Raw genomic sequence first — 21,218 nt, 5'->3', positions numbered from 1 at the left:
CTCAAAAATAAAGTCTCTCACTGTTTCCATTGTTTCCCCTTCTATTTCCCATGAAGTGATGGGACCAGATGCCATGATCTTAGTTTTCTGAATGTTGAGTTTTAAACCAACTTTTTCACTCTCCTTTTTCACTTTCATCAAAAGGCTCTTCACTTCTTCTCTTTATGCCATGAGTGTGGTATCAGTCCTTAATATTCATTGGAAGGACTGATGCTGAAGCTGAAGCTCCAATACTTTGGCCACCTGATGAGAAAAACTGACTCATTTGAAAAGACCCTGAAGCTGGGAAAGATTGAAGGTGGGAAGAGAAGGGGATGACAGAGGATGAGATGGTTGAATGGCATCACCGACTCAATGGACATGAGTTTGAGTAAACTTTGGGAGTTGTGATGGACAGGGAGGCCTGGCATGCTGCAGTCCATGAGATTGCAAAGAGTTGGACACAACTGAGTGACTGAAGTGAACTGTGATGTCATCTGCACATCTGAAGTTATTGATATTTCTCCTGGCAGTATTGATTCCAGCTTGTGCTTCATCCACGCTAGCATTTCTCATGATATACTCTGCATATAAGTTAAATAAACAGGGTGACAGTATACAACCTTGATGTATTCCTTTCCCTATTTGGAACTAGTCTGTTGTTCCATGTCCAGTTCTAACTGTTGTTTCTTGACCTGCATACAGATTTCTCAAGAGGCAGGTCAGGTTGTCTGGTATTCCCATCTCTTGAAGAATTTTCTACATTTTGTTGTGATCCACACAGTCAAAGGCTTTAGCATAGTCAATAAAGCAGAAGTAGATGTTTCTTCAGAACTCTCGCTTTTTCAGTGATCCAGCAAATGTTGTCAATTTGGTCTCTGGTTCCTCTGCCTTTTCACTAAACCAACTTCACTAGCGGTCTTCACTAAGAAGTATTTCAGCATAGTGGCTACTTTCTTATGTTTCTCTTTTTGAATCTAAGCCTTGCATGAGTGCATCTGCTTGCAAGAGTCTTTTGCCACCAGTTTGAGTCTTCACCCTGAACCTAATTTTTTGTCCTTATAGCTTTTTTTGGTGTCATGAATCCGTGTAAATTGGCAATTGTTTCTAGATTTTGAACAACCTTTTCTTATTCATCTTGCAGTGAATCTCCTGGACTAAATTAAAAAGGAGGAAGAACCTGTTTTATTTTTTTAATGTACTAACAAATATAACTGTATTCATTTGTTCCTCAGCATTCCTTATTTAAGTTTTAAAATGCATCCTACTTTTTTTTCCTTCTGCATATTAAAAATGCATCCTACTTTTTTTTCCTTCTGCATAATTTCCATCAGAATAATCAAATCAGAATATGTTAATATTGTGTTCTGTCCTTAACAGAAAACTATGACTGTGAATATGGTCAAGAAAATGATTTATTTATGTCACTATGGATTTTCATATCTAATAATAACTGAAAACTTTACATAATGTAAATATATATATATATATATGACATCAGAAAAACTGTTTTAAAACTGGTCTCTGGATGTGCTATCCTACCTAGATGAATCAGATGTAGACTTTACCATTCCTTTTGTTATCTCATTTGTTTAATTCGAGGAAAATCATTGTTTTGCATTTTTTTCTAAGTCTAGCTATATCTTATGTTTTATTATATGTTACCAAAAGAGACTATGTCAGGTACATTTAAATGTCTTATAAATTATTTATTTAAAAGAAATACTGTTTAAATTGTTACTTTAAGAATAACTGAGTTGGAAAATTCTGATTTGCCTGCAGCATCCGTCTTAAGAGTCTCAATGCCAACACAGATATCACTTCCCTGGCACGAAAGGTGGTTGAGGAATGTAAACTCATTCATCCCTCGAAGCTAAATGAAGTAGAACAGCTGTTGTACTATCTCCAGAACCGCCGTGATTCAGTGTCAGGAAAAGGTAAGTAAAAGAACAAGTAACTTTTTAACGAAAAACCATAGCAAAAACCACCACAATATTGAAAGTAATTAGCCTCCAATTACAACAAATAAATTAATTTAAAAATGAAAAAACAAAAGTTGTTTGACTGTAGTTTGTACTTTTGATATTTGAAAGGTGATGGTTTTTTTTGTTATCGTTAGTGCTATGACTAAGTGAATGAAAAAATAAACAAACATACTAGTTTCCTACATTCCAGGCTTCCAAAATGATCTATTTTATACTCTGTGTGTGTGTGTGTGTGTGTGTGTGTGTGTGTGCGCGCGCGCGCGCACGCACATATGCTAAAATAAGCAATAAAAAAGCAAATATCTATCATATTTATTCTGGAATAATAAAAGGGGAGAATTGAGGCCTGGAAACCTGTTTTCCCCATCCAAGCAACTTATTTATATTTTCTGTATTTCTTATTGACAATTAATTGATAATTTGGATTACTGAAGTATTTAAATGTTAAAATATTTGTGATATGCATATGTTTTGTTAATCTTTCTTAGGAAAACTTACCTTTTCATTCATAAACATCTCTATTATTACTATTCTTCTATCTTTAATTGCCTCATAAAAGAATAAATTCATTAAAATTAGAGCTAAGTAATGATTATTTATAGAAGACATTTTCCAATGTCCAAGCTCAAAACAAAAGTACAGGTATTTAAATGGAAAGTTATCTCATATTAATCAGTGGTTACTTATTCCATTTCATAGTATTTATTAATGGACAGTCCATGGGGTTGCAAAGAGTTGGACATGACTGAGCGACTTCCACTTCACTTCAGATATAAGTTTACATATATCTTTCTTATATCATTATGAGTTCTAGAATATGGCACCCTTGACATAACTTATACTTCAGTTTTGATTGTATTAAGTAGACAAAATGAAAGAGAAAATTTATTTGTACTTTTTAAAAAATTAAGCAGTTGTTTCTCTCCATCCATAGCAAGTAAAATGCCTTGTGCCTAATATGTACTTTTATTAGTTAGCCTTGTATACAGTATATAGCACACATTATATGATCAATATATATTTGTTGAATGACTTGAATAGCTGTGAATTTATTCAAAAGCAAAAATAAGCATTTCAAACTTGTTTCCAACTGCTTAGCTGATATTCAACTCCAACTACTTAGCTGTATACCTATTAATTATTAATAATAAGCGCTGTAAGGAAAATATTATTAAAAATTTCTACTTTGTGATAGACTGTTTCTGTAACAGTGTTACTGGATGATGAGATAATATCTTCAATAAACTAAGTTCGAAGTGAGAAAAGTAAATCCTGTGCTTTTAAGATGTGTATGTACTTACTGTAGGTTGTACAATATAGTTAAAATTAATCTTTCTTAGTGCTAAATTAATATAATTCTGAGGACAGTTGTAATAAAATAATGAAATATCTTTAATGAGAACCCTTTCACTGAGTTTTCAAGGTAAATAAGTCTTCTTATGTCCTTCCCCAGAAATTAGAGTTATGAGGAAATTTACACATTATCATAAATTCAAATCATTGTTTCTCTATATAGGTACTAATGTTTTGAGACATATATGAAATGCTATGCTATAGCATATCTACATTTATTTTTAGAAATGATTCTATGTTCTTTCTTTTTACTTGATATTCACTATTTCACAGCCAGAAACCTAGCCCTGAAGGTGGTTGAAATAAAATTATAGTAGTTTTTGATTATGTGATTCTTTACCATAAGTTTTTTTTTTCTTTATTTATTAAAACTACTGTTGTATTAAGTTATCTGTTTGAAGAGAAATCTAGCTGTTGAGAAAACATAACTTTGTTTGGAATGGCTACCTTCCTCCAAAAACAATCAGGATTAATTCCTGTTATACGTAAAACATTTGCTAATTTTAGAATCAAAAATTTAATATTACTTGAACTTATTTTAATGTACAGTCATTGCTTAGGTTTTTGATCCCAGACTCAGATCAGTGAAGCATTTTTTATATTTTCTTTTAAGAATATGAAGTTCTGCTATTAGTCAATTAATTCAACATAACAAATGACTCAAAGTTATGTTCAGCACCATTAATGCCTCTTTAATCCATTTGGGAGCAAGTGAGGATTAAATTAGCACAAATATTAAACATTTGCCTTTTAATTTATGGTCCTAATTTTGTTTAAAAAATCAGCAACTGTATTTTAGCTTCTTAACTTTACCCAGGTTCTTTCTTTCCATTTTCTTTGTTAATTTTAATTTTAGTCTTTTTATTGCCTAGTTCATTAGTTTTTATTTTCCTATTCTCACCTTAAATGTGAATTAGGATAAAAAAGAAAACTTAAAATAGACTTTTTGCTTCTTGTTGGCAAGTCTGGCTATTTACATACCTAACTGTTAAACAAGGAGGAAGCTAAATTGCTACCTAACATAACTTGGAGATTATTTATAGATTTTAGTAAACTCTCCTGGATATCCTCATTAGAACAAATGTACTATAGATGAGCATTTTTTATACATTGGAAAAAGATTACCTCATAAATTACTCATTTTAAATCCCCAGTTTGGCTAGAATTAAACTCAGCTGCTGAAAGTAAAAATTAGCCAGAAATCCAAAATCCTGGTTCTTCTTATTAAAACAAAATCTTTTTACAGAAAAAAAAGAGAAGTCAAGCAAACCTAAAGATCCACCTCCTTTTGAAGGAATGGAGGTAAGACTGTATTTTTATCTGATAGAAAACTGTTTGTAAGGTAATTCTTTTACCGTCAATAGTTCATACAGTTACATTAGACAAGTGTGGAATTTTTAGAAATGGTTGAACTTAAAGTTCCCCAAAAATAGAAAATAAATATTTAATAAAGGAAAAAATATTGGGTGTGTTTTTTAGACAGTTTATTTTGATAAGTTGTGAAAAGTATTAGCTATTCTTATTGCAGTGTGTTTTAAAATATTGTTTAATATATTATGGTAGATACTATTTTACATTACATTTAAGATACTTTATTAATATAAATAGGCCAATTTTAGAGTTTGTGTACATCCCATTTTTATCATATGGTTTTATGACTATTTTCATATTGAAGTTCCATCACCCAAAGATCTAATCAGTCTCTCCCTGTACCAGAAAATTGCTACTGTGTACAAAAAGATTGCTACTATGAGTCCTTTGAAAACTTGTCTCATTATCAAGGGCCAGTGTATTGATCCCAAAATATCATTCCTTTGACAACTCTGTTGAGTGTTGCTGTTCTTTTAGAGTACTTCCTTCCTCTTCCTTTGTTTCAGATTGATGAAGTTGCTAACATTAATGACATGGATGAGTACATTGAGTTATTATATGAAGATATTCCTGACAAGGTTCGGGGTTCTGCTTTGATCCTACAGCTTGCTCGAAATCCTGATAACTTGGAAGAACTACTATTGAATGGTAGAATTTATAAACTTATATCTATAAATATTTAAAGTAAAAAATTATTGTGAAATATGATTTTTAAATTATTATAATAGAGAGGTAAGCTAAAATTATTTATATCAAACTTAGGAAGGCAACTATTTTCCAGCTGTTTATTACTTCCCTTCTTACTCAAATTTCTTAACATGTGGGCATAATGTTTAAATATCCTCTGGAGAATGGACAAATAATTTAAACAAGAAAAATAAAGTCTTAATGGTACTGAGTGTTTACTTTCTTCTATTCTGGAAGACTTTTTATTCTTTCAATTAAGATATAAAATCAGACTTTTGACAATTGCACATGTATGCTTTCATTAAATTACAGTTCCAATAATTTTTTAAACAGCACAGCCAGAAGTAGTACTCTTTTAAATTTCATTTAGTTTGACTTTGATGCCATGTGTTTGCTTTCTTTTCACTAGAAGTGCTAGGCAATAAAGAAAAAGGGGATACAACACTCTTAAAACTTTCTTTCTTGGTTATACCACTATAGAATACCACTATAGAATTATTATAATTTTCTGATTATACTTTTGCCAAAATTAAAATATAGAAGATATCATTATGATCTGATTTCCATCGCATGATAATACCTTTTTATCTATTGCCAAACTCCTTTTATGGAGGTGGTCCAGTGCACATCAGTATTTTGTAGCTTGGACAAAATATCCTGGGATCTGTCCAGAGAGTCATAGGATATTACCAAATATTCCAGTTAGGAAATTTGTACATTCTAAGTATTTTCTAAATTGTGCAACTCATATATTCATATATTCTTTTTAAGGAATTAGAGTATTACAGATAAAACCCCTTTGACCATTACTCTATAATCTGTTAGGAATTTGGAGTTCATTCTTCCAGATCTTTTCCATACTTTTACACATATATATGTAGAGGATTTTTTCCTGTGTTAAAATATAGAGTGAATTTTTATGTTAATTATATCATACTTCTTACTTGGTAATTGTTTCTCCATGCAGTAATGTTTTGAGATTACATGCATATAAGCTATATACAATGTTAATTAGTTTTGAACTACTTTTGATTATTGTATTTTATGAAGTTATATACATATTCTTTAGCCATTCCCTATTGATAGTTATTAGGCTTTAAAATTATGTCTTAAAATTTCCAAATTTTTCAATAGGAAACTTCAGTGAACATCTTTGTTCTTATTTATATGCACAAAGCAGGGTTTTTTTTAGTGTGCATACACAGAAACAAAGGTTATACAGAAATACAGGTTGTAATGTCTTAGGGATATTGTTGAATTGTCCTCCAAAGTGTTTATGCCACTGTATTTCCAGACCCATGGAATATGAAGGCTATAAAACTTAAACATTTTTGCCATTGTGTTATTGCTAGCAAACAGTATCTCTTTGGTTTAAGTTGTATTTACCTGATATCTAATGAATTTGATCTTTTTCTCATGTCACTAGACTTATGGAATTCCTACGCTGTGGAGTTTGTATTTATACATACATGTGAATATATGTGTATTTATGTATAAATATACATCCTTTTATATATATATGTATATGTATATATATATATACAGTCATCCCTCAATATCCACAGGGGATTGATTCCAGGGCCTGCCAAAGATACCAAAATCTGCAGATACTCAAGTCCCATAGTTGGTCCTCCATATCCTTTTCTTCTGCATCTGTGGATATAACCAACCATGGATCATGTACAGGTTACTGTTGAACAACATGAGTTTGAACTGCCTAGGTTGACACATGCATACATAAATTTAAATCCATGTTCAAGTATAAATTGACCTGTGTGCAGTTCAAACCCATGTTGTTAAAGTGTCATCTATTGATATATACCCTTTTTCTTTTAAGTACTTACAAATAGTTACTTTCAGTCTATTGTCTTTTTTTTTCCCTTGACATATCTTTTTCCATTCTTTAACTGTCATCCTATCTGTGTCTTTGAATTTGAAGTGTTTCTGTTATAGATTAGATATAGAGTTGGGTCATATTTTTTTTTACTACATTTGAATAATCTTCCGTTTGATTGGCATGTTTATTCTATTTACCATTAAAATAATTACTCATAAAGTGGGATTGTCATCTAACTTACTGTTTGTTTTCTGTTTATCTTGTTTTGATCTTCTGTCTCTCCATGGCTGCCTTCTTTCATGTGAAATCTTTTCTTGTATTCCATTTTAATTCTTTTGTTGTTAGTTTACTATTATGTTTTCCTGAATTAATTTTCTTAGTAGTTACCCTGGGATTACAGATACCAACTTAAATTTTAAAAATCTAGTTTAACTTAATGCCAATATAATTTTAGTAGTCCTTAAAAACTTTTCTACCCCACATCTTTATACTATTAATTCATACTTATTACATCTGTATATATTATCAGCCTGTCAGCAAGAACTATAATTATTGATGTATGCATTTTAAAATCAGAAGAAAATAATACAGTCAAAAATATGTTTATAATGTCTTTTAGATACAGAGAGTTACCTTTACTGGTGTTCTTTATTTCTCTGTGTGGATTTAAGTTACACTCTAATGTCCTTGTACTTCAGCCTGATGGAATCTCTTTCGTATTTCTCATAAAAAAGGTCTGCTAACAACAAATTCTCAAAGGTTTTTTTTTTTCTTTTTTTTTTTAGTAATTTGACTATGTCATCCCTCTGGCTTTATGTCTCTGTGATTTCTGATGTGAAGCCAGCTGTTAATCTTATTGAGGACCCTTTGAACATGTTGAGTTGCTACTTTCACTGTTTCCTTTGCCTTTGGCTTTTGCCAGTTTGACTATGATGTCCGATGCTTTGTGATCCAAGGACTGTAGCCCACCAGGCTCCTCTGTCCATGGAATTCTCCAGGCAAGAATACTGGAGTGGGTAGCCATTCCCTTCTCCAAGGGATCTTTCTGATCTCGAGATCAAACTCGAGTATTCTACATTGCAGGCAGATTCTTTAATCTGAGCCATCAGGGAAGCCCTATGATGTGTTTAAGTGGTGGTATCTTTTAGATGATCTTGCTTGGAGTTTGTGGAGCTTCTTGGATATGCAGATTGTTTTTCATCAAATTTAGAAAGTTTGGGCCATTATTTTGATAAGTATTTATTCAGCTCTTTCCTCTATATACTTTTCTCTTGGGACTCCCATGTTAGTTAAGCTTGTTGATGTCATATATATGTCTTTGAAGCTCTCTTGATATTTTTCATTCTTTTTCCTTTCTGTTCAAGACTGGATAATCTTAATCAACTTGCCTTTATACTTGTTGATTTTTTTCTAATTCTCATCTGTAGTTAAGACCTTGTAATGACTTTTTCATTTCAGAGGTTGAACTTTGCAACCTCACAATTTCTGTTTGGTTTATCTTGTATTGTTTGTATCTCCTTATTGATATTCTTTCGGAGAAGGCAATGGCAACCCACTCCAGTGTTCTTGCCTGGAGAATCCCAGGGATGGCGGAACCTGGTGGGCTGCGGTCTATGGAGTCGCACACGACTGAAGTGACTTAGCAGCAGCAGTATTGATATTCTTTGATGAGACAGCATTCTCATACCTTCTCGTATTTCCTTTAATTCTTTAGACATTATTTCCTTTAGTTCTTTAAATATATTTATAGTGACAAAATAATTTAAAATCTTTGACTCATAAATTCAAAATTTGAGCTTCCTCATGGATTGTTTGTATTCAATGCTACATTTCATGAGTTTGGGATATACTGTCCTTTTTTTCTTTGCATGTATTGTGTTTTTGTTATTGTTGTTGAAATAATATTGTAGCAACTCTGGAAATCAGAATTCCATTCCCTTCTGGGCTTGTTATTTTTACTGTATGTTTTTTTAATGATTTTTCTGGGTTAATTCTATAAAGTCTGTATTATTTGTCCATGCAGTCACTGAAGCCTCTGCTCAGTTAATTTAGTGGTAACTAATGATTTGATAGAGATTTCTTTAAATGCCTGGAACGAAGTGTCCCAACCTTTGCTGAGGGGCTCTGGGTATGAACGTATGGGCAGGAGGATGTCTTCAGTGCTCAAGCAAGTAGTTTACAAACCTTAGCCTTTAATTGCTTCTTGAATATTGTGTCAAGGTTGGCTAGAGATGAGAGATTAGGCTTTTTTAGGGCTTTCCCTGACATGATGACATTCTTGCACATGTGCCTGACCTTCTAGAGTACCAGGATTATGTTGGAGGCTTGCAAAGACCCTGTGAATATCTTATTTCCCAGTTTTTCTTTTCAAAGTGTTTTGGTCAGCCTCTTGCTAATTCTATAGTTGGCTAGTCTGCTGCACGTAGCTATAATGTTGCTACTAGTAGTTTTCAGCAAATGCCCCAGTGCAATCTCTGAGTCAGGTTACATAAAGCCACCCCATAGAAATGGAGCTTTGCAGCAAGCGTCCTGATATCTCAGGTACTGACAGTTCACCAGAGTGCGGACTTGGGGGAGGACCACACTGTTCTCTCTCCTCCAGTTGCTGCTGGCCTACTGTTTTTCACAGATATGATGCTCTTGGTTTTCAAAATTTCCACAAAGTTGCATGGAGGGGATGGAATTAGGGCAAGTTGAAATGCCACAGAGTTCACTGTTTTTACCAAGTCAGCCTATTTCTCAGGTAAATTCTTCTCAAATTGTCACAAAACTACTTAATTTCCAGATCTTAAAAAAAGTTGATTTTGAAAAGTTTTACCAGTATTATATTTGCTTATGGAGGAGTGGATTTTTGGAGTTCCTTAGTCTACTGTTCCAGAAGTGCTTGGCCCCTGAATTCATTTTTGTTAAAGTGAGTGATAGAGGTGTAATTTTATTTTTTTCCATGTTATATAGCCAGTTATTCTGATGTACTTATTGAATGCTCCTTCTTTTCCCAAAGATTTGAAATGCCTTTTCTATTATTAATATAGGCTGGCCATTCTTTTATTCATAGGTACTTCTTGAAAGCTTATTCTGTGCCAGGTACTGCTCTGATATTATTCATAGGGGTGTTTTGATGCTCTATTTTCTTTTCTATTGATCTATTTGATCATTTCCATTCCAGTATCATACTATTTTTGATACATTTTGTTTTGTACTTTGACTAGAGTTTTAGAATAAGTAGGAGGCATGTTCCAATGTGTTGATTTTTTTTTAAGTGTTGTTGCTGGCCTTGTACGTTTTATTATATATTTTTTAGCGATCACTTTATTATATTCTCTAAGAAAATCATAATGAAATTTTAATTGTGATTACATTCAACTTAAAAATTAATTTGGGGTTTATTTTGATATTTTGTAAGCTTTCTATTTTCTTCTGGTTTATTTCTTCATTACCTGTAAATAATTCCCATAGCTGTAGTTTTTTTGAGACATTTTTCTATTCCTCAGTTAAGAAGAAAAATGTTAAATTCAAGACATTATAGCACATGATTTTCCAAAGTATATTCTAAGAAGTACTGAATCCTCTGGATTAATAATGATGAAATGCCTTTGGTAATACAGGATGAAACAAAGCTAAACCGGATTCTTTATTAAGACTTTTTAAAGCTTTTACATATTATCTATTTATTTGACTTCAGAATAATTTTGTTCAAGGCCTGTATTATACTACTGCTCTGGTATATGAATATAAATATGAGTATGAATATAAATAGTATCATGAAATGCTACTATAGGATATTTTTCAGTTTGTAGAAAAGATTCCTCACTAAATGGATTACAATATATAGTGAATTCTTGTTGTTCCATAATGTGAATGGCCAAAAAACTCAAATAAACTACTTTTATTAGCATAATAAATACTGATAATACAGTTCACAATATATCCTGCATGCCTATTATAGAAAGTTGAATTATGATCTCTATATAATACACAGATATTTCAATTTTCAATGATTTTAAGTGAATCATGAACAATACTAATTTGAAACTATTCGCATTACTGTATGTTTACTTAATGTATAGTAATTCTCATTAATCAATTCATTAATTTGCCATTTTAAAGCGAAAGGCCTAACAGGGATGTTTATCAGTCTAGGCTGAAGTTTTGGGGAAGATTTTTTTGCTCTATTTATGCTTGTTAGCATCAGCTTAACATGACATTAAACTATTAGACTTATTTTTCAGTTTATAAGTTTTGTTTGATTATTAATTTGCTTCAGTGAAGCTAGTGCTATCCTGCTATAAACTGCTCATTAATTTTTTATACTTAAGCTAGTTTTTTTTCCTTACAAATACATTAAATCAGATTTTAAAAACCTGGCACTGCAGTTGCAAATGGAAATGAAAATTAAGAAATTAATGGTTCTTTTCATTATTTCTTGTCATTAATAGTACTCTTATTTTGTTACTTTATTTAAATTATATTTTATTTTTCTGTTTATGATAATAGACTTAAAGTTGCCTGTTGTGAGTTTTAGTATTTAAATTTTTAAAATAACTTTCTGTGTTGGGAAGAAGCATCCTACTTTTTGTCCCAGTTCTATCTTAGCTTTGTTATTTATTGATAAGTAGACATTTAATACCTATTACCCTTTCTATCAGAGTTGATTCTGAGTGATCATTTTTGTATGTCCCCTTTTTCTTTAGATACTGCCCTCGGTGCATTAGCAAGAGTCCTGAGGGAAGACTGGAAACAAAGTGTTGAGTTAGCTACAAACATAATATACATCTTTTTTTGCTTTTCCAGGTAAGTGTAAAAATTAGGAAATAAAAGTTCTGTTATATGTATCTCTCTCTGTCTGTGTCATTGCTTTAAATAGTAGATCACTAGTTTTCTCAGTCTCCTTATGTGTCTAACAGTGCTCTGCCTCTCAATTTCTATTTTCCATTCTCTGTCCCCTTTGTTGTTCTGTCTGTCTTTCAGTCTACATTCAGTAAGCATGTGCATGTGGAGTAGGGTAATATAATGGTATAAAGTTTAAGAGTTATGGGCTTTGGAAATAGACTCTCTGAATTTGAATTCAAATCCTGCTGTTTTTAGCTGTGTGGTCTTGGTTACATTGTTTAACCTTTCTATGCTCAGTTTCCACATCTGTAATTTTGGAAATATAGTAGCAGCCTCTTCAGATAGGTATTAGAAAAAAGCTTGACCTAGAGTAAGTGCCAGTAAATGTTACTGTTTTATATACAGTTGACCCTTGAACAACATGGGGTTGAACTGCACAGGTCCACTTGTATGTAGTTTTTTTCACTAAATATGTACCACCATACTATATAAATGGTACTAGTTGAATCTGTGAAGAACCACCAGTATGGAGAACCCACTATAAGTTATATGTACATTTTTGATGACCCAAAGGGTTGACACCCCAGCCACTGCATGATTCAAGGGTCAGCTGTGCTTGTGTGCATCACTATATATGTTTGCAAATGCGTTCCTGTTATGTAGTCATGTATATCATTTATAGACATTTATTCTTTAGAAGGATGCTGATTGAGGCAATGTTAAAAGTTTCTGACTTTTCAGAAATTCTAGGGAATTTTTGCCTCTGTTCTAAAAATGTGCCAGCATTAGCAAATAAGTATTTACTGAATAAGTACTTGGATGAGTAAAGTGCCTAGGAAACATAAAACATGATTGTTAATACTTCATTAGTTTATTTCCTGGCATCAGTAATAGTACTGTTATATTACTAGTTTTGTTCAGTGGCAGTTTAAAATTGGTGGTTAGTTGCAAAAATGCATTTTGTTCAATTTTTAACTTAAAAATAATTTCATTTCAAGTAAAGATTGTATTTTAAAATATATTTAAAGTAATCTCACAATTTCAAGTCTTCCTAGTATACTCTGGATATGTTCATTTATTAAAATATGTATATCAAGTCTGTTTTACATTGTTTGTACCAGTCTTTATCCAAAACAGATTTCCTGAAGCCTCCAAATGTATTCCTTTAAATACATACTAAAAATTCTTCTTTAAAGCTTTTCTCAGTTTCATGGACTGATCACTCACTATAAAATTGGAGCTCTGTGTATGAATATCATTGATCATGAATTAAAAAGACATGAGCTTTGGCAAGAAGAACTTTCTAAGAAGAAGAAAGCTGATATCCTTTGAAGCAGCATTTCACCCTACTGCTGTTGCCCATGAGCTTTGGATAGAGGGGGTTTTGTTTTGTCACTCACATGACTTGGAAAAACGCAATAGTGTATTGAAGGTTAAGATGAAGATTGAAATTAACAGAATGAATATATTTTCACATATAGTTTTGATCTTTTTACAACTTTGATTAGGTGATAAACCAGAGGAATAAATAATAGTTGTCCTGGATAACTGAATTTGTGAGTTTCCAAGTGGCTGTTCTGTTATGTCCCCTAAGACCATTTAGTAAGCTGAAGTCTGGCTCACCTCTGTTGGCCTATGTAGTTCTCTCTGTGAAATAAGGTGACTGATTGGAATGCGTGTGACTTCGGTGAAGAATGTAGTTTTCAATTCTATTTTTCTAATTAAGTGCAAAAATTCCTTTTAAAAATACATACAGATTTGAGATGCCTGTAGAATCATAGAACCCATGAAAGGAACCTTGAAAAATAATCAGTTTTAACCTGTCATTCAGTCCTAGAATCTTTTCTGCAACTTCCTTACCAATGGATTATTAATCTCTTCTTTAACATGTCACTGCTTATTCTTTAACTCATTCTGTATTTTTGCATTCTACTTACTAAAATACTCTTTTGCCTAGCATACCAAAATCTACTTCCCAATAACTTCTATTCTTTGATTCTAGTCTTTCATACTGAAGCAATGTAGAATAAGGATATATATTCTCTTCAATATCCCATTTCTTATATTTAACAATACTGATCATATTTTCTCTACAACTATAATTCTTTTTTTTTTACAACTGTAATTTTTAATTGAAGGCCCAGACTAATTCACATCTGTCTTCATATGACATGTCTTACAGATGAACAAGCTGTATTGGTCACTTTCTTTTGAACCCAAAATTTATTTTTTTTATTATTATTTTTTTTCTTTTGACTTTATTTTTTTTTTATTTTTTATTTTTTTTGCATTAAAAGGAAACAATTATTGATCTCTTTTAAAAAATAAAAACATTGTTTCTGTTGTGCCCAATATCTCATGTTTTTACCTCCCCTTGGTGGGATCCCCAAGTCACTATAAAAATACAACCCCCCCACACACACAGATTTGACTTTTCTTAATTAGGATCTTTACAGGTTTAGACATTTTCTATGTATGCTCTAACTTTCTGACATCTAGATTGGTATTGACTTAACCCATGTGGATAACTTAATAATCCTAGAGGCCATAGGTAATTTCTTGAGTCCCAAGTTTACTGAATGTACCTAAAATTTCCAAAAATTGAGGGGGAAACTGTGTTGTCATGCAAGTAGCATTCAACAAAGGGGATGTTTTTGAATGCTTGGGGATCCTGAAGTCATAGTGCAGTAATTGGTTATTTCTGCAGGTGTGCAGGGGACTGTCTGGGGTTATAACATATAACTTTAAAATGTTTTTCTCTCGCTTTGGGATATTTTATTTTTGTATGTAATCTGAAGAGGGTGCTAACAAGCTTTAGATCTAATCTACATCCTTTGAATATACTAGACATCTGTCTGAAGTAGAAATCACTATCCTTATCAAGTGAACCATTCTGTAAGGCTGTAACCTTCTTGGTTCATAGACCCACTTTTTAATCTAGTGAAAGTTGGAGACTTGTGCACATTTATAAAATGCATAGTTTTTCAGGATTTATGTATTTGGTGAAGCCTAAACATGTGGTCACCCAAGGTCTGCAAGCACATCCTTGAACCCCAGGTTAAGAAGTTCTAGTTCAACACAATTGTGCAGAGTAGAATATTTTAATTAAACTCATGGTTGCAGAAAATAACTGGATAAAATTGCACATAAAATTTAATAGTTTTTCATAGTGTTTTTCGGTAGGTTTTCTTTGCTTCATTGGATATGGATGATCCTTAACTTGTTTACTTGATGAAGACCCTGAAAACCAAACCTTGAGAAAAGATTATGAAAAAACATTTAAAAAATACCAGGGGCTTGTGGTAAAGCAGGAACAGCTGTTACGAGGTATGAACACCTAAGCAATGAGAGTGCAGCAGAGTGCTTACTGTACATTTAGTTTGTCTATGTTTGTTAGATGAATAAAGCTAGTGTCAGAATAATTGAAAATTCTATGAATCTTAATGTGCTACAAAATCTTGCCTTTAGCATTGATATGAATGTTTTAAATTTTACTCCACTGTCTTTGCATCAAAAGGTCCCATCCAGTTCTTAAATGTCATTCTTGAAATTGTTTTGATCAGAAAGGATTTTTTAATCCATTGTGTGACCTTTTCAGTAATAAGAATCTTGTCTCTCAAACCCTACCATATGTGTCTTATATGGTGACAATTTTGTTGCTTTCCTAGGAAACTGATGTAAAATTTTTCGAGATATATCTCTTTAGTAAAAAAAAAATAGTCTCCTCTTTCTAGGGTTTGTTGACAGATTTAACAGTTTAATAATGTGATTTCTCAGGCATTGATAAGATGCAAAATCTTGTATCATTTATAAGAAATTACTGCTTTGTAGCTGACTATTCACCCAGCTTTTATTGAGATATAATTGACATATAACAAACATTGTATAAGTTTAAGGTATACAGTGTAATGATTTGATACACATATATATAGCAAAATGTTCACCACAATAAGATTACTTAACAAATCCTTCATCTCACATAATTACCATTCTGTTGTTCTTATGTTGAGAATAGTTAACATCTACTGTCATAGCACCATTCAAGTATACAATACAGTATCTTTACCTGTGGTCACCATGCTATATATTAGATCCCAGAACTTATTCATCTTATAATTGAAAGTTTGTATTCTTTGAATACCATTTCCCATTTCTTCCACAATACAGCTTCTGGTAACCATCAATTTACTAATTTTTGTGAAGTCAAAGTTTTTACATGCCACATAAAAGCATATAAGTGAGAACCTACAGTGTTTGTTTTCCTCTGTCTGACTTATTTCACTTAGCACGATGCCCTCAAGATCCATCTTTGTTGACTCAAATAATCAGAATATCATCCCTTTTTATTAACAAATAATATCCTATTCTGTATATATATGTTACATATAATATATGTAAGTAATATACAGTATATATTTCATATGTATTATCAGTTCAGTTCAGTTGCTCCATTGTGTCTGACTCTGCGACTCCATGGACTGCAGCACGCCAAGCTTCCCTGTCCGTCACCAACTCGCTGAGCTTGCTCAGACTCATGTTCATCAAGTCGATGGTGCCATCCAACCATCTCATCCTTTGTCATCCCCTTCTCCTCCTGCCTTCAGTCTTTGCCAGCATCAGGGTCTTTTCCAATGAGTCAGCTCTTTGCATCAGGTGGCCAAAGTGTTGGAGTTTCAGCTTCAGCATCAGTCCTTCCAAAAGAATATTCAGGACTGATTTCCTTTAGGATTAACTGGTTTGAACTCCTTGCAGTCCAGGGAACTCTCAAAAGCCTTCTCCAACAGCACAGTTCAAAAGCATCGATTCTCTGGTGCTCAGACTTCCTTATGGAATATATATTATATTTTATGTAAATGTGTATTTCATATCTACTCTATCCATTCATCTATCTATAGACACTAGAGTCGCTTCCACGTTTCAGCTGTTATGAATAATGCTGGAGTGAACATGGGAGTGCAGATCTCTCTTTGAGATCATGATTTTATTTCCTTTGGATGTATACCCAGGAGTAGGATTGCTGGATCATATTGTAGGTCTATTTTAACTTTTTGATAAACACCATACTGTTTTCCAGAGTGACTGAACCCAATTTATATTCCTTTCAACAGTGTACGTCAAGGATTCACTTTTGTCCACATCTTGCCAGCATTTATCTGTTGTCTTTTTGATAATAGCCATTCTGACAGGTGTGAGGTGTTATCTCAGTGTAGTATTGATTTCATTTGCTTGATGATTAGTGATGTTGAGCTTTTTTCATGTGTCTGTTGGCCATCTGTATGTCTTCTTTGGAAAAATTTCTATTTAGATTCTTTGCCCATTTTTTAATTGAGTTTTATTTTTTGATGTTTAGTTGTGTGAGTTCTTCATATGTTTTTTATATTAACCTCTTATCAGATAAGTCATTTGCAAATATCTTCCCTCATTCAGTAGGCTGCCTTTTCATTTTGTTAATAGTATCCAATGGTGTATAAAAAAGCTTTTTAGTTTGATGTAGTCAAATTTGTTGGTTTTTAGTTTTGTTTCCCTTGCCTAAAGAGATATATTCAAAAAATTATTGTTAAGGTTGATGTTATAGAGCATCTTGCCTGTTTTCTTGTAGGAGTTTTATGGTTTCAGATCTTATATTTAAGCCTTTAATCCATTTTGAGTTTATGTATATGGTGTGAAAAAGTAGTCCGGTTTGATTCTTTTACATGTAGCTGTCTAGTTTTCCTAACACTATTGAAAAAGCCATCTTTAGCACTTGTATATTCTTGCCTTCATTGTCATAGATTGACAGTTATTCTTGCACTCTCTATTCTGTTCCATTGATCTGTGTGTCTGTTTTTTTTTTACTGTACCACACTGTTCTGATTACTGTAACTTTGTAGTATAGTTTGGAATCAGAGTGGAATATCTCCAGCTTTGTTCTTTGTCAAGATTGTTTTGACTGTTTGTGGTCTTTGTGTTTCCATGTGCATATGTGTTTAAAATTGTATTTTATTGTTGGAGTGATCCCTTTATCATTATGTTGTGTCCTCCTTTGTTTCTAGTTATAGTCTTTGGCTTAAAGTATATTTATCTGATATAAGTATTGCTCCTCCATTTTTCTTTTTGTTAGCATTTGCATGGAATAGCTTTTTCCATCCTCTCACTTTCAGTCAGTTTGTGGCTTTAGATCTGAACTGATTATCTTGTAGGCAGCATATATATAGGTCTTGTTTTTATATCCAGTCAGCCACTGCATGTCTTGATTGGAGCTTTTAGTCCATTTGCACTTAAAGTAATTATTGATAGGTATGTAAGTGGCTCAGTGGTAAAGAATCCACCAGCAAATGCAAGAGATGCAAGAGAAGTAGGTTCCGTTCCTGGGTCTGGAAGATCCCCTGGAGAAGGAAAGGGTAACCCATTCCAGGATTCTTGCCTGGAGAATGCCAAAGACAGAAGAGCCTGGCAGGCTACAGTTTGTAAAGTCACAAAGAGTCAGACACAACTCCGCAACTGAGCATTCACATACATATTTTTTGCTGTTGTTTGGTTTTGACTAGTTTAATTATATTGTGCTTTGGTGTAGCTGGGCTTCCCTCATAGCTCAGTTGGTAAAGAATCCAAATTCTATGTGGGAGACCTGACTTCAATCTCTGGGTTAGGAACATCCCCTGGAGAAGGGAAAGGCTACCCACTTCCAGTATTCTGTCCTGGAGAATTCCATGGACGTATAGTCCATGGGATCACAAAGAGTTGGACACGACTGAGTGAGTTTCACTCTCACTTTGATGTAGCTTTCTTCATGTTTCTTATTCTTGGATTTCACTGACCTTACTGGGAATGTGGATTTATATTTTTTATTAAATTAAAAAAATTACCAATTATTATTTATTCAGGGCTCCAGAATATTCAGTTATATTAGGTCACTTGAAGTTGGTTCCATAGTTCACTGATATCTTTAAATTTTTGCTGTTGTAGTTTTCCTTTGTGTGTTTAATTTTGGATAGTTTTTAGTTTTGTCTTTAATTTCAATAATCTTTTCTTCTCCAGTCTCTAAACTACCATCAATTCAATTTAGTATACAAATCTCAGGCATTACAGTTTTCATTGCTAGACATTTGATTTAACTTTATATCTTCCAAGTCTCTACTTAACTTGTAGAACATTTGAAATACAGTTATATGACTTTTAATATTCCTGTTCCATAATTATAACTTTGGTGTCAGTTCTGGGATACTTTCAACTGGATGGTTTTTCTTCCCCTTATAGATTATGTTTTCTTGCTTTTTAAAAAATAATTAGTTAATTAATTAATTTGACTGTGCTGGTCTTAGTTGTGACTCATGTGATAGTTGGGGCATGCAGGATCTAAGTCCCCACCGGGGATTGAACCGATGCCCCCTGGATTGGGAGCTTGGAATCTTAGCCATTGGACCATCAGGAAAGTCCCTCCTGCTCTTTTTAAATGGTTAATAATCTTTGATTGGAGGTACTATGTGAAATTTCCATTGGTAGGTGATAAATGTTATTTTATTCCTATAAATATTTGTGAGCTTTATTTTGAAGCATAATTAGATTACTTGGTAACAGTTTAATCCTTTTTGATCTTGCTCTTAAGATTTGTTAGTTTGGACATGAGCGGCATTTAGTCTAAAACTAATTATTCCATAGTACTGGGGCAACACCCATATGAATATGAAAAATAGGTTTTAGGATCCTTAAATTCAGGCTTTCCAGGTGGCAGTAGTGATAAGGAACCCACCTGCCAATGCAGGGCATGTAAGAGAGGCTAGTTCAGTCCTTGGGTTGGGAAGATTCCCTGGAGGAGGGCATGACAACCCACTCTAGTACTCTTGCCTGAAGAATCCCATGGACAGAGGAGCCTGGTGGACTACAGTCCATAGGGTCGCAGAGTTGGACATGACTGAAGCGACTTAGCATGTACATCCTTAAACTCAGCTCTGGCTATACTGTACATTTTTTTAACACAGCAGCCCTTGGGTGTTGAAATTTTACCTTATTTTCCACATGTATAAAATTATTTTTCTCTATTTTCCTGTTTTATTATTTTCTAATATGTACCTTTAACTGATATTTGATTACCATGAAACTTTCAGCTTGAAAATGTAGGAATCATTGTCTTATTTTGGTTATTGTGTCTTTCTCAGCATCATAAAAATATTATTATATATATTTATTTATTTATAGCATATATATATTTATTAGCTGTATTTATTATAGCATATATATCAATGTTAATAATTTTGTAACGAATAGCTAGTTAAAATTTTCAAGATAACATTATCTTCCTAGAACTACATTTGTCACTTTAGTGAGTAGAAATGATTTATTAAATTGTTGATTCAATGTGCCAGTTATTTAACTCTCATTTATTTTATTTTTCTAGTTGCTCTTTATTTGCTTCTGAATCTTGCTGAGGATACACGTACAGAACTGAAGATGAGGAACAAGAACATAGTTCACATGCTGGTGAAAGCTCTTGATCGGGACAATTTTGAGCTGCTTATTCTAGTTGTGTCGTTTTTGAAGAAACTCAGCATTTTTATGGAGAATAAAAATGACATGGTAACTTATGTTGAAACAGTCCATGTTCACCATTTTCAAATTAGAATATTTTGATAAAGAGTAAACACATTATCCCCCTATTAAGATAATTCTAAATTAAAAAAATTTCAATAGCAGTAATTCACTTAAGTGGCTTCATTAGGAAATATATTTCATATTAGTTAGTAATCCAGATAATTGAACTTTTCTGAATAAAATATTTTCCTAATACATTATACAGAATGAATCTTTCCATATTATCCAGAATGAATCTTTCCATATTATCCAGAATGAATCTTTCCATATTAAACATAATATATAGAAAGTAATTTTAACTTTAGATTGTGATTCAGAGTTATCTGGCCTTATTATTTTCCCCTAAGTTCTTTTTTCTCCTGCATTTCTGGTATCAGTGTGTGGCAATATAGTTTAGCCCAGCCTCCTCCTTATTTATTGTTCCAATTGGTAGCTGCAGTCTGTTGATTCTGCCTGATAGATCCCTTGAGAGGCTATCCTTTCATTCTGTTACCAGAGCCATTGTATTAGTTAACGCCCTCTTTATTTGTACCCTCTTCATTTCCTTTTGTATCATTACAGTAGGTTCCCATTTGCCATCTTGTATTGATGCAGTTATTTTTGATAAA

General features: G+C 32.7%; 1 protein-coding gene across 3 annotated transcripts in view; it reads left to right on the top strand.

Moving 5' to 3' along the window:
- Window positions 1-21,218, top strand: part of KIFAP3 (kinesin associated protein 3) — a 139,667-nt gene that overhangs the window by 25,028 nt on the left and 93,421 nt on the right. For all 3 annotated transcript variants that reach the window (XM_065935676.1, XM_065935675.1, XM_065935673.1), the window contains 7 exons: window positions 1,762-1,916; window positions 4,564-4,619; window positions 5,195-5,336; window positions 11,904-12,003; window positions 13,239-13,363; window positions 15,271-15,369; window positions 20,417-20,595. In XM_065935676.1, coding sequence (XP_065791748.1) covers window positions 1,762-1,916; window positions 4,564-4,619; window positions 5,195-5,336; window positions 11,904-12,003; window positions 13,239-13,363; window positions 15,271-15,369; window positions 20,417-20,595 — 856 coding nt within the window. The remainder of the gene's footprint in view (window positions 1-1,761; window positions 1,917-4,563; window positions 4,620-5,194; window positions 5,337-11,903; window positions 12,004-13,238; window positions 13,364-15,270; window positions 15,370-20,416; window positions 20,596-21,218) is intronic.

The sequence above is a fragment of the Muntiacus reevesi genome, chromosome 5 (assembly GCF_963930625.1).
Source record: "Muntiacus reevesi chromosome 5, mMunRee1.1, whole genome shotgun sequence".
Classification (NCBI taxonomy): domain Eukaryota; kingdom Metazoa; phylum Chordata; class Mammalia; order Artiodactyla; family Cervidae; genus Muntiacus; species Muntiacus reevesi.
This window is presented reverse-complemented; position numbering and strand designations above follow the sequence as displayed.